The sequence below is a fragment of the Ornithorhynchus anatinus genome, chromosome 7 (assembly GCF_004115215.2).
Source record: "Ornithorhynchus anatinus isolate Pmale09 chromosome 7, mOrnAna1.pri.v4, whole genome shotgun sequence".
In the NCBI taxonomy this organism is placed as follows: domain Eukaryota; kingdom Metazoa; phylum Chordata; class Mammalia; order Monotremata; family Ornithorhynchidae; genus Ornithorhynchus; species Ornithorhynchus anatinus.
Genome location: NC_041734.1, coordinates 30,535,808 through 30,550,316, shown reverse-complemented (window position 1 = coordinate 30,550,316; position 14,509 = coordinate 30,535,808). Strand labels below are relative to the sequence as shown.

General features: G+C 40.1%; 1 protein-coding gene and 1 non-coding gene across 6 annotated transcripts in view; one reads left to right on the top strand and one right to left on the bottom strand.

Moving 5' to 3' along the window:
* Positions 1 to 14,509, top strand: part of SPAG16 (sperm associated antigen 16) — a 772,121-nt gene that overhangs the window by 12,967 nt on the left and 744,645 nt on the right. For 4 of the 5 annotated variants that reach the window (XM_029068265.2, XM_029068264.2, XM_029068267.2 and 1 more), the window contains exons 4-6: positions 5,311 to 5,438; positions 8,648 to 8,785; positions 13,976 to 14,083. In XM_029068265.2, the coding sequence (XP_028924098.1) occupies positions 5,311 to 5,438; positions 8,648 to 8,785; positions 13,976 to 14,083 (374 nt within the window). The remainder of the gene's footprint in view (positions 1 to 5,310; positions 5,439 to 8,647; positions 8,786 to 13,975; positions 14,084 to 14,509) is intronic. The other variant, XM_029068266.2, reaches the window with a different exon arrangement.
* LOC114813620 lies at positions 6,206 to 6,342 on the bottom strand. Its single transcript, XR_003761336.1, has one exon. It is a non-coding gene; the product is annotated as a small nucleolar RNA SNORA7 (small nucleolar RNA).

The window sequence follows — 14,509 nt, the reverse complement described above, 5'->3', positions numbered from 1 at the left end:
TATGTGCAGAGCCCTGAATTAAGCGCTTGGGAGAGTAAAATATAACTGAAGTGATAGGCATGTTCCCTGCCCACAGTGAGCTTGCAGTCTAGAGGACTCCCTCCCACTTCATATCCTACAGACCACCACTTTTCCTAACCTCAAAACCCTATTAAAATCATATAACCTCCTAAAGGCTTCCCTGACTAACCCTCTCATTTTCCCACTCTATTTACCCTCCCTTCTGTGTCACCTATGCACTTGGGTCTCCCTATGCACTTTGACACATACCGTACTTCCATCCTCACATAATTTACATATGTATCCATATAATCTGTGTACTTCCCCTACCAGTAATTTATTTTTAATATGTGTCTCCCCCACTGGACTGTAAACTCCTTGAGGGAAGGGATATATCTACCAGCATTATTGAACTGTACTCTCCCAAACATTTAATACAGTGTTCTACACTTAGTAAGCATTCAGTAATGCCACCGATTGATTAATTGATCACTTTTGTTTGTGATGATTACAAACCAGTTTTTAAAGGTATTGACTTTGTTGATGAGCGATCTGATTTTGATCCTCAAACATGTAAGTTGAAATTTCATCTATGTTAAGTTTCTGAACTTCATTCATTTCTCTAGTGTCTTTCTAAAATTAACTATGATTACAAATTGGTTTAATAATAAAGCAGATTCACATTCATATTTTTATTGCATAATTAACCAATAACACTTTTTTTTTCAGAAATTCCAAATCAGTGGTCATATTGGGAAAGGTGAATGAAGGAATTCAGTAATTTTATTTTGTCTCCCTCTCACACTCCTTAAGCCATTCAGTTGGAGGTTGTACTCCAAAGTATTTGCCACTATTCTTTCTCCCCATAATAGAATTCAGCAGCTTTCCATAGATTTGGTTGTTTCAGAGGAGAGAATAGCAATATAGCTTCTTCCAGATGATTCTCCCAGTGCCTGCCACCAGCCTCTGGTATCCTTCTGTGGACAGGCATGCTCAGCATGAGTCTCTTATCCTACCGGTTACTGTCAGCGGGGAGAAGTCAGAAGGTATTGCACGCTGAGACATTTGCTCCTCTCTTCGTTTACAGCAGTGGTTACTGTCAGCGGGGAGAAGTCAGAAGGTATTGCACGCTGAGACATTTGCTCCTCTCTTCGTTTACAGCAGTTTGCTAAAGCGTGGAGGGGTGTCAGGGCTTCAGGCCTTGGTTTGCTCCTCAATAGCTTCCTGCTGCTACCCCCAACCCGGGGAGGGGTGACCTGAGGATAACTTTTTAGAAGGTGGGAAATGTTGGCTTTAAAATTCTCTAGATTGTTCCTTTGGTATTATATGAAACTGGCACACACTAGCACTCCTTTCATATGGATTTTAAAATGTGTGATTAGAAGCTTATTACTGTTGCCTCACATTTTGTCTTTCTTTTGAAGCAGCATTTAAAAGCCATCAGAAGAAAAGCTTCTTCTGGCATGGGATTTTTTTTTTCTTTAAGGGTTATTTACCGTTCAGATATGCAATTTACTTTGGTTATTTTATTTCTTAAATTCCATTATAAAGAAGGTATATTTCTATCAAGGTGACATTTCTTATAGTTTCTTATTCATTTCTTATTATTTTACAATATAGTATTTTTATTATATTTCAGTTTTGCCAAGAAACAGCCACTCACTACAAGGACCTACAAGTTCCACTCACTACATGTCAAAATAATGTAAATGCTTTTCAAAACCACAATCAAAAGAAAAATACCAATTTCATTAGGGAGTTGGTTTGCAAATGGACTCATCTATTCTGAGGACTTCGTTAGTCATTGTGGTTGAACCATTTCAAAATTGATGGCATATTTTGTTGGTGACCTTTTAAATGAGAATTTGATGCATTTTAACAGTTGCTTAAACAGTGAGTATCTTAGAAGGCAGCATGGTCTAGTGGATAGAGCGTGGGCTGGGAGTCAGAAGGTCCTGGGTTCTAATTCCAGCTCTGCCACTTGTCTACTGTGTGATCTTGCGCAAGTCACTTCACTTCTCTAGGCTTCAGTTACCTCATCTGTGAAATAGTGATTAAGACTGAACCCCATGTGGGACATGGACTGTGTCCAACCTGATTAGCTTGTCTCTACCCCAGCATTTAGTACAGTGTCTGGGACATAGTAAGTGCTTAACAAATACCTTTAAAAGAAAAAATATCTAACTCTAAAGATCAGGGGAGTTCTCTATAATCTCCTGTGCTCCAGAAGCAATGGAGGGGGAGCTAACGGTTTCCAAGCACACATGGTATCAGTAAGGAAGCTGTGTTGCCTATTTGAAAACACACAGGTCTAGGAATCAGAGGAGCTGGTTTCTAATCCCAGCAACACCATTTACCTCTTGTGTGGCCTTGGGCAAGTCTTGTAACTTCCCAGTCTCTCAGTTTCCTCATCTGTAAAATGGGGATTCAAAACCTGTTCTCCTTCCTGACTAGTTGGTAAGTCCCATTTATCTGTCTGACCTGATTATCTTGCATACACCCCAATGTATGCAAGATAATGCTTAGCACATAGGAAATTTAACAACTATTACAGGTACTATTATTATCATCATTAACATTAAATGATTCACTCTCGGAGTTGACAGTTTTGGGGTAGTTATGGTGATGACCATGAGTGGAAGCAGCATTGCTTAGTGGAAAGAGCACGGCCCTGGTGTCAAAGGACCTGGGTTCTAATACCAGCTCTACCACTTACCTGCTGTGTGACCTGGGACAAGTCAATTAACTTCTCTGTGCCTTAGTTCCCACATCTGCAAAATGGATTCAATACTTGTTCTTCCTCCTACTTAGACTCTGAGCCCCATGTGGGACCTGATTATCCTGTTTCTATCCCAGGGCCTAGTGCAGTGCTTGACATATAATAAGTGCTTAACAATTATCACAGGTATTATTATTAAAGGAAGTTTAGGGTTATATTAGTCTACTGAAGAAGCTCTTAATGGGTTTGCTTGTAAGTCCTCATCATCAAAGGGAAATTGACCAAAGGAAATGCTGAACTACTAGATCATTGGAGTCTCTCAGCAAAGATATTACTTATGTCCTTAAGAGAAAGAGGAAGTTGGAAGAAAATACTGTAATGCTCAACTTGCAGGAAAGTGGAACATAATAAATCCTGGATGCGGAGAGGAAGGAGGAGGGAATACATATTCTAATTATACTCTCCCAAGCACTTAGTATTGTCCTCAGCCCAGAGTAAGCACTCCATGAATACTATTGATTGAGTGACTCATTTCCAGTTTCACAACAGTCAAAACTCTCTGTAAACTAGGCTCCTAGAGCAGCAGCCAGCAATCATGCCAGGATATTTGTCATCTTCATCCAACAACTGAATAGAAATAGATTGGCTAGAAAGTCAATCAATCAGTGATATTTCTTGAGCACTTCCTGTGTACCAAGCACAGTGAGCGCTTGTGGTAGAACAGTACAACAGGGTTGGTAGACACAGGCCCTGCCCAGTCAGTCAATTTCTTGATGGCTTATTGTACTCAGACTGCTGTACTTATTGCTTGGGAAAGTGTACAATACAATATTCTTGATGGACATGATGCCTACCAACAATTAGGAACTTTTCTCACCAAATTGGATTGAATTTTTACCTCAGACTCTTGAGAGTAGAGACAGGAGTAAGGGCTTATGATTGTTTTTGTTTGCTTGCTGTAAACAGAGCACTGTACTAAGCACTTGGGAAAGTCAGATGATCAATCATTTTTATAGAGTGCTTACTATGTGCATAACACAGTACAAAGCACTTAGAATACAATATAAAAATATAACAGATACTTTCCCTGCCCACAATGAGCTTACAATCTATAGGGGGAGATAGACATTAAAATAAATTAGAATTGGGAACTGTGGTGTGTTTGAATCCCTCCTAAACCCCTCAGTCCTCAATGAGATGATTTGGCAATTTGATCCATTTCTCTTTCCTAACTCAAAGTTAGATTGCAGTAGTCCTCTTGAATCACTTGGATAGCTTTGATCCTGTGAACCACCCCGTCCATGTAAACCATCTAATCTTGATTTTTCTGAAATAGTCTTCTCCTAACACTCTGACCTATCCTTCTCCAATCCCTTTCACTGACTTTTCTTCCACCTCCCATGCCTGAAATCTGGGTGTCCCACAAAGCTCCGTTCTGGTCCCCTTCCATTCTCAAGCTCATCCTTTTGGGGATCTCAGCCACTCACCAGTGACTCAACCATAGACTGTGGATTTCTTCACCATGTCCTTTTAAGTGTCTTGTTTCAACATTTGTTATTCCAACCATTTTAACCTTTTCAATAGTATTTTTACAGCACCTTCTTTGTTAGTCGTATATATTGAGCACTTACTGTTTGCAGAGCACTGTACTAAGCACTTGGGAGAGTACAACATGACAATATAACAGACACATTTCCTGGCCACACCGAGCTCACTGTTTCCGACTACCAGACCAGGATGAAAATGAGTCTGGGACAAACAGGTTGGGTAGCATGATGCCAGTGCCAGGGATAATGGTCTCTTTCTTCTTTGTGTTTTGTGCACTGGATAATTTTGTTTTTTGTTAGCACTTGCTGTATATGCCAAGCACTATACTAAACGCTGGGGTGGAAACAGGATAATCAGGTTCCACAAGAGGCTCTCAGTTTAAGTAGTAGGAAGAACAAGTATTGAATCCCCATTTTTCAAAGGAGGGAACTGAGACACAGAAAACTTATGCGATTTGCCCAAGGTCACATAGCAGGTAAGTGGTGAGTCTGGGATTAGAACCCAGATCTTCTGACTCCCAGGTCTTTGCTCTTTCAAAGCAGCATGGTTTAGTGGAAAGAGCATGGGCTTGGGAATCAGAGGATGTGGGTTCTAATCCCAGATCCGCCACTTGTCTGCTCTGTGACCTTGGGCAAACCACTTAATTTCTCTGTGCTTCAGTATATCATCTGTAAAATGAGGATTAAGATTGTGAACCCCATGTGGGACAACTTGATCACCTTGTATCTACCCCAGCTCTTAGAACAGTGCTTGGCACATTGTAAGTGCTTAATAAATATCATAATAATTTTTATTATTCCTCTAGGTTATGCTGCCTCTTCCTTATGTTTCTGCCCCAGACTACTACTACTACCTCTCTCTCTCTCTCATCATATAAGAGCATTTGAAAATCAGTACATTTCTTCTTGAAAATATAACAAAAAATAGATCTTTGGTATTCTTTCGGTGATAACGTAGAGATCCAAGTAGCCAAAGTGTATGAAGGGTGGACCAGAGTTTCTTTTTACATTTTTAGAAGTAATTGTTTATTACTTAAATCGCAGACACAGAAAACAGTTATCCCAGCTACACAATCAGTATCTGAAGTACCTGAAGTGATTGAAGATTTTCTGTGCAATTTCCTGATCAGAATGGGGATGAACAGAACTTTTGACAGCTTTCAAAATGAATGGTAAGGCCTTCCTAAGGGTGCAGCTATAAACAGTTTCAATTGTGAAGGCAGCCCAATGATTTGACAGCTCCATTTGGAAGTTTAAGGGATATTATTCAACATATGTCCATATCTAATGATGATTTTGAAATTTTTGATCTAGATTCATTATTATTATTATAAATCAATTATCTCATAATCTTAGACTAATCAATAAACCATTTTTGGTACTGAAAGAGCAACAAGTTATTGCTGAGGCCTATAATCTTTGTCCCAAACCCTCAGTAATGTAGAAATAGAAAACTTGTCTTATGCTGTTGAGTCATCGCTAACCCATAGCGATACCATGGCCACATCTCGCCAGGAGCGCCCCAGTTCCACCTGCAATCCTTCTGGTAGTATATCCATATTGTATTCTTGGTAAAAATATGGAAGTGATTTACCATTGCCTCCTTCCACGCAGTCATGGCTCAGTGGAAAGAGCCCGGGCTTGGGAGTCAGAGGTCATGGGTTCTAATCCCACCTCTGCCACCTATCAGCTGTGTGACTGTGAGCAAGTCACTTCACCTCTCTGTGCCTCAGTTCCCTCATCTGTAAAATGGGGATTAAGACTGTGAGCCTCACGTGGGACAATGTGATTACCTGTATCTACCCCAGTGCTTAGAACAGTGCTCTCTGCACATAGTAAGCGCTTAACAAATACCAACATTATTAGTATTATTATTATACTTGAGTCTCCACCTTCGACTCTCTCCCGTGCCACTGCTGCCCTGCACAGGTGAGTTTTGACTTGTAGCAGATTGCCTTCCACTCACTAGTTGCTGCTCCAGCCAGGAATGGAATGGGTATGCCTCTGCTTGACTCTCCCTCCTGTAGTCAATACTGGTTGAGTACTGGAACTCTCCAGGTGCCACCCTGAGAGGAAAATAGAAAGCTATTTTCATTGTAATATTTATTTCCCAAGTTGACTGTTTTTTTCCCTGTTGGTAAGGCTTGAATATGACTTTTGGATACTTGGTCTGACTTGTCACAAGTCACTTTGTTAATCTGTACTTCCCAAGTGCCCAGTCTGGTGTACAGTACCAAATAGACACTTAATACATGCCTCTGCTCCTAACTCTACTCCCCTTTCAATAGATGTTTTGGGTGTGCTCCTGAAGTAGCTTCCTTAACTGCTGTTAACTCAGCTTTCCCTCATCTCCTTCAGACCACCACTCGCCCCATCTTTCATTCATTCATTCAATAGTATTTATTGAGCGTTTACTATGTGCAGAGCAATATGTACAATTCCACAACAGATAGAGACAATCCCTGCCCAACAATGGACTCACAGTCTGAGGGAGCTTCAAAGCCCTACTCAAATCACATCTCCAGGAAGCCTTCCCTGACTAATCATCTCCCACCCCATTTTCCCTCCTTACTGTGCTCTCTGAAGTTGGATCCTCACCCTCTAAGCTCTTTGTTACTCACTAGCCCCTCTGCCCCCCGCCCCCATCCCCATAGCTCTTACATAGACATCCTTATACTTTGCTGCTTCCCCTACCTGAATTTGATTTTAATGTCTGTCTTTCCTGGGGGATTGTAAAAGCCTTGAGGGCAGTGATTAGATCTATTCATTCTGTAACCTGGACACAATGGGAACTTAATAAATACTGTGGATTGATTACTCTCTGTAGAGACACAGTATTTTGCGGGATGGATTTGGTTTTTACCAAGGCAGGAGGACTTTTAATGAAATTGTCCAATAGGCTGCAAGAAACAGGGGGCTGAAAGAGGTGAAATGCCAAGTCAGGCTAGGTAGATTTGAAATTATTTGCATATTGGCAATCTCATTAAATTCTCTTGGGGATTCTTGAAAATGAAAGACTGTTAAGAAAGAGGAGGGAGTCAGAGGAAAAAGACAGAGGACACATCTAGTGAGTGTCATTGATAGTTTGTTGGCCCTGGACCTTCCTGGTCAGTGAGGCCTAGTGGAAAGAACATGGTCCTGGGAATCACAGGATCTGGTTTCTGATCCTGACTCTGCCACTTTTCTGCTGTATGACCTTGGTAACATCATTTCACTTCGACTTGTTGTGGACAGGAATGTGTCTGTTATATTGTTATATGGTACTCTCCCAAGCACTTAATATAGGGCTCTGCACACAGTAAGCACTCAATAAATAAGATTGGCTGACTGACTCGGCTACCTGACCTCACTAAGCTCATTGTAGGCAGGGAAAGTGTTTGCTTATTGTTATACTGTACTCTCCCAAACACTTAGTACATTCATTCACGCAATAGTATTTATTGAGTGCTTTCTATGTGCAGAGCACTGTACTAAGCGCTTAGAATGTACAATTCAGCACCAGATAGAGACAATCCCTGCCCATGGACGCGCTTACAGTCTAATAGGGGAGACAGACAAAAACAAGACAGATTTACTCTGCACATAGTAAGTGTTCAATAAATATGGTTGACTGACTAATCTCTTTTTTTAAAATGGTATTTGTTAAACACTTACAATGTGTCAAGGAGCATTCTAAGCACTGGGGTAGACATGGATCAATTAAGTAAATATGTGAGTAAGTAAGTAAATACTTCATTTCACAAGGAAGGTAAGAAGCTTCCTTATCTGCAAAATGGGGATTCAATACTGTTCTCCCTCTTATTTAGACTGTGAGACCCATGTGGGATCTGATTATCCCAGCACTTAGTTCAAAGCCCTACTGAGAGCTCACCTCCCCTAGGAGGCCTTCCCAGACCGAGCCCTCCCTTTTCCTCTGCCCCTACTCCCTCCCCATTGCCCCTAATCCCTTCCTCTGCTCTACCCCCTTCCCTTCCCCGCAGCACTTGTGTATATCTGTATATATTATTTATTACTCTATTTCATTAATGGTGTGTTTATAACTATGATTCTGTTTATCTATTTTGATGGTATTGATGCCTGACTACTTGTTTGGTTGTGCTGTCTGTCTCCCCCTTTTAGTATGTGAGGCTGTTGTTGGACAGGGATTGTCTCTATCTGTTGCCAAATTGTACATTCCAAGCTCTTAGTACAGTGCTCTGCACACAGTAAGCACTCAATCAATACAATTGAATGAATGAATGAATTGGTTCAGTGCTTGGCACATAGTAAGCACCTAACAAATACCACAATAATTATTATCATTATCATTGTTATTATTAGCAGTAATGAATTGAATTGGAAAAAAATATGTAAATTAAAAGCAACGTATTTGTCATTCTAGGTATGAAATTTTACAAAAAGGCTCATTTCAACCCTCAGATCCCAGGTTGGTCCCAGACGTATACACTCAGAATCAACTTCTAGAAGAAGAGAACAAAAGTTTAAAAAAAGAATTGGAACATTATAAAGTTGCAGCTAAGTATGTTACTTGTAATGATTTTCCCCTTCATCTTTTAAAAAGGATGTTGAGAAACTGGTGGAAATTCAGGGAGAAAAATAGAATGCATTAAATAGATGGAAAATTGCAGCAATGAGGAAAATGTGAAGGAATTGAAGCTATTTAATCTGGATGAGTTTTTCTGTATTTGCTATGATTAACATTTTTCTTTAAAAACAAGTACATACAAACAAAAAAGCACTTTAAAAAGCAAACAGGATTCCTTTACTTTCTGTTCCAGTTCACCATTATTCTCTTAATGAGTTTGTATTCATCCTCTCATCTACTTCTAAACACTCCTTCATTCTGATGCCCATAAAATGTTTATCTCCAGAGTGAATTTTAACTGTAATTCCCAGTAATTCCTAGGTTTAAAAAGCCATGTAGATTCTTCCATTATACTTTAAAAACCCCAACTCCAATTCTCCCAATTCCTTGGCCCATGCCAAAAGTCTTTTGCTTCTTGACATAGTCTAATCAATCAATAATATTTATCGAGTGCTTGCTGTGTGCAGAGCACTGTATTATGTTCTTGGGAGAGAATGATACAATAGAGTTGATGGATGCAATCCCTGCCCACAAGGTATTACAATCTTGTGGGGAAGACAGATATTAAAATAAGTTCCAGTTAGGGAAATCGGCAGAGTTTAAAGATGTGTACCTACATAAGGGTGGGGGTGGGGGTGGGGTGAATATCAAAGTGCTCAGTTATTTACATGCCCATGCTCATAGATGACAAAGAAGGGAGAACAAATAGGGTGAGAAAATGAAAGTTTAGTCATGAAAAGCCCCTTAGAGGAGGTATGATCTTAGTAAAGCTTTGAAGATGATGAGAGTGGCCTCTGTTGGATATGAAGGGAGAAGGAATTCCAGGCCAGAAAGATCATGTGATTAAGGGTTGGTGGCAAACTAAGGAGATCAGTTGGGTGGTGTTAGAGGATCAAAGTGTGTGGGAAGGACTGGGTGGTAATAGGAGATGCAGCGTGGCCTGGTGGAAAGATCATAGGCTTTGAAGTCAGAGGACCTGGGTTCTAATTCTGGCTCTGCCAGTTGCTTGCTCTGTTACCTTAGGCAAGTCACTGTACTTCTCTGTGCCTCAGTTTCCTCAACTGTGAAATGGGAATTCAACACCTGTTCTCCCTCCTACTTAGACTGTAAACCCCATGTGGAACAGAGATTGTGTGTGACTTAATTGACCCCTGTCTACTCCAGCTTAGAACAGTGTTGGACACGCTGTAAGTGCTTAACAAATTCCATTAAAAGAAATTAGTCAGTCATATTGATTAAGCACTTCAGATCACTGTACTAAGCACTTGGGAGAGTACAATATAATAATAAACAAACTACCTGCTTACAATGAGCTTAGTGAGATCAGGAGCAGTCAGTCTTATTCAGCACTTAATGTGTGCAGAGCACTATGCTAAGCACTTGGGAGAGTACAATATAACAATATAACAGACACATTACTGCCCACAGTGAGCTTACAGTCTAGAGGGGGAACTGATTGAATGCCTAAAAACCTAAGGAGTTTCTGCTTGATGTTGAGGTAGGTGGGCAACCAAGGAGGGTTTTTTGGAGTGGAGAGGTGTGGACTGAATGATTTTTAGAAAAATGATCTGGCAGCAGAGTGAAGTTTGGATTGGAGTAGGGAGACATTGAAGGCAGAGAAGTCAGCAAGGAGACTGGTGCTCTAGTCGAAGTGGGATATGGTAATTGCTTGGGCCACAATGGTAGAAGTTTGGAGAGAGGGAAAGAACACCACATAGAAAGTGTTTTGGGTTTTCTTTCCCTTAGAAGTTTTTACAAGTCACAGTTTGTGTGGGTGTCCTCTGGCCTTCATGTTCACTTTAATTCTCAGTTCAACCATGCCACTATCTTTCAGTCTCTGTCCAGATTCAACTTATTCCAGGTATGCAGGTTTCTTTCGTCTCCTTTTCTGGGTCCCCTTCCCACTGGCCATGACACTCCTGTTGATTGAAAATTTCTCTATAAAAAAGTCCTTTCAGTCCCCCAAAAGAAGGGTTAGTGTTTCAAGAAGTACACACCTCTGTCTCTGAGTGTCTGTCATCACTTGTTTATCACCTGCAGTATTTCTCCATTCCACTTAAAAGGTCTCCGCCTGCCAGACACAGTAAGGTCTAACTGAGGAAGGGGGCAAAGGAAACCAGGACTAAAATTAGGAAAGGAGAGGAATAGAGGGTCAGCTCCAGGAAGGCCGGGGCGGGGGGGAGCGGGGGGAGAACAAAGACAAGAGGATGAGTTTTTAATCCATTAATAGGCATCTTTCCAGCTACACAGCCACCACCCTCCTAATTTTAATATTCTGCTTCTTAAAAGTCACATCCACCCTGTCATACTTCTCTCTTCCATGATCAACCTTCATGATGCTTACCTTACCCACACCCTTTCTCCTTCATCTTACTCTCTTTGATGATAGAGGACACTCTCCCCATCTTCAAAGCCCTGATAAAATCATATCTCCTCCAAGAGGACATCCCTCACTTCTCCTGTGTCCCCTGTGCACTTGGATCTCTGTACCTTAAGCATTTTGATATTTACCATACCCCCAGCTCCATAACACTTAGATTTACTTCATCTGTAAAATGGAGATTAAGTGTGTGAGCCCTAAGTGGGATAGGGACTGTGTCCAAGCTGGTTATCTTGTACCTTGGCCTTAGTATAGTATCTAGCTCATAGTAAGGGCTTAACCAATACCATTAAAAAAATCAGTCAGTAATATTTATTGAGCACATACTGTATGCAGAGCACTGTATTAAGTTCTTGGGAAAGTACAATACAATGGAGTTGGTGGACATAATAATAATGATAGTATTTGTTAAGTGCTTACTATGTGCCACGCATTGTTCTAAGCGCTGGAGTAGATACAAGGTAATTCTACTATTGCTTTATCTAATCAAGAGGGAGAAATTGCTCATTTTTAAGGGATACCAGGAAATTCATAATAGGGGAAGTATTATTTAGTATGCTTTAGTATTAATTTAATTTGTTTTATTGAACAGAAATATACTATCCACACTACCATCTCTCCATGGATGATTCCCAAATCTATTTCTCTAGCCCTGATCTTGCCCCTTCTCTGCAGCCTCCCATTTCCTCCTGCCTTCAGTACATCTCTATTTGACTATACTACGGACACCTTGAAGTTAACCTTAATCTTCATTTTCCCACCCAAACCCTGTATTTGCCCCGACCTAATACAATGCTCTTCACCTCTGCTTGTAATAAGCACTTAATAAATATCATTGATGATAACAATGACTCATCTCTCTCATTCAACCCACACATTCACTCTGTCATAAAATCCTGTTGGTTCAACCATCACGACATCTTTAGAATCTGCCCTTTCCCCTCCATCCAAACTGCTACCAGATTAATCCAAGCATTTATCCTGTCCTGTCTTGATTACTGCATCAGCCTTCTTGCTGACCTCGCTTCCACCTGTCTGTCCCTCTCCAGATCATACTTCACTCTGCTGCCCCGATTGTTTTTCTGAAAAATGCTTCAGTACATATCTCCCCAATCTTTTAAAATCTCCAGTGGTCATCCATCTACTTCTATATCAAAGAAAATCCTTACCATCTACTTTAAGACACTCAATCAGCTCTCTCCCTCCTACTGACCTCACTGATCTCCTACTTTAACCCATTTTGCACACTCCACTCCTTTAACACCAATTTACTCTGTATATCTCAAGCTCATCTATCACTCCACTGGCCCCTTGCCCACATCCTCCCTCCCTCTTCATATCTGTTAGTCCATCACTCCTCCCACTTTCAAAACCCTCCTAAAATCCCATCTCCCCCGCAAGAGGCCTTTCCAGACTAAGCCCTCATTACCCCATCCACTCTCCCCTCTGCATTGACTATGAACTTGGCTGTTTACCTCTTAAGCACTTTGATATTCACCCCAGCCCCGCAGTACATATGTGAATATCCTGCTACTCTATTTCATCTATCTGTGATTTATTTTAATGTCTCTCTCCTCCAGTAGATTGTAATCTTTTTGTGGGTAGGGATAGTTTCTTCCAACTATAATAATAATGTTCATATTTGTTAAGCGCTTACTATGTGCAGAGCACTGTTCTAAGCACTGGGGTAGATACAAGGTAATCAGGTTGTCCCACGTGAGGCTCACAGTTAATCCCCATTTTACAGATGAGGTAACTGAGGCACAGAGAAGTTAAGTGATTTGCCCACAGTCACACTATGTTGAATTAAATTTTCCCAGGTAATCAATACACAGTGTTTGGCACAGGCAAGTACTCCAATGAATACCATTCATGGACTGATTAATTGAAAGCCAGAAAACTTTAAGATATAGGTAGGCAATATATTCTTAACTTTTCTCGCGTAGCAAAATAAATAGTCCAGGAAGTGTCATGCAATTGATGTGGAAGGGATTATCATCCAAGCGTTTGTTTTGTAGGTAACATTAAGCACATGACCCCAAATCTCCCCATTAATAGTGTTATTGCAAAGAATAGTTATTACACTGTTATTGAGTATTCATTGTTTGCTATTAACTTTCTAGGCACTCTTCAAGCCTTAAAAATGTGAGGAAATGAAATTTATATTTATTTAAAAAGGCATATTAAATGAGAATGAGATTATATAATGTTTAATGTAACTCTGAACTGAGCTCCTGGATGGAGGTCTCATTTTAGTTTTTATTTTTAAGGTTAGGGGTCCTTAATCAGTTGGATCCTGATCAGTATCTGCCTAATATATTGAGGTCTATTGTGAATGGATCTTTGAGAAACTTCCAAAGGTTTCTGATGAGAATTAGAACATGTCAGAAAAGTGGAGAATTAAGCTTCTTTGTCATTTGATCCAAAATAGTCCTCAACCGAGACTTAGAGGAATGTATTTTAGGATTCATAGTTTCTATGGCTAGGTGATTCCTGCCCTTCATCAATAATAGTTAATTTAAATTTTGTGGTGGTGTGGTGATGTTGAAAATGAAGGCCAATGATCTAATTAGAATTATACTGGAATTCATTTCTCTAGTTAAATTTTCAGACAGTATAAAATCCTCAATCTGCACCAATGACTTGGCTTTTAAAAACTAATTTTTCCATGACCATAATTCATCCAGTTTTCATTATTTTGATGATAAGCCTCTAAAGAATTATTTCTCTTTCTTTTTGCGCAGCAAAGCTAACAAAAATCTGCTGAAATCGAAGAAAGAATGTGACTTCCATCGACTTCACCACAAGCAGGTAGTCCAGGAAAGGGACAGACTTAATAATGATATTAAAGGGTAGGTAATTACATTTAATGTCACCTCCTGTGTTAGAATTTTTCTGTAAGTAATTAATTGTTAAATTGATATAGACCATATATCCTAACAATAAATTTGTTGTCGTTCAAGTTGTCAGAGAACAGCATTATTAGTATTTGATTGCCTGTTGTATACAGAACACTGTTCTAAGTGCTTGGGAGCATTCATAAAGGTAAAAGACCAAGAAAAGCCAGTCACTGGCCTAGAGGAGCTTGCAGTTCTTTATGAGGTAATTGCAGCTCAAGTTGTGTGGACAGAAGATAATGGATTCATAGTCCTATAAATTAACCTATGCTTTTAGCCCAGGCTGGTTCAGAAAACCTGGTTCTCATGGTCCCTAAGCCATTCATTAATTATAAATTTGGCACTATCAGAAATTGCGCTATCTCAAGACTTCTACCCCCA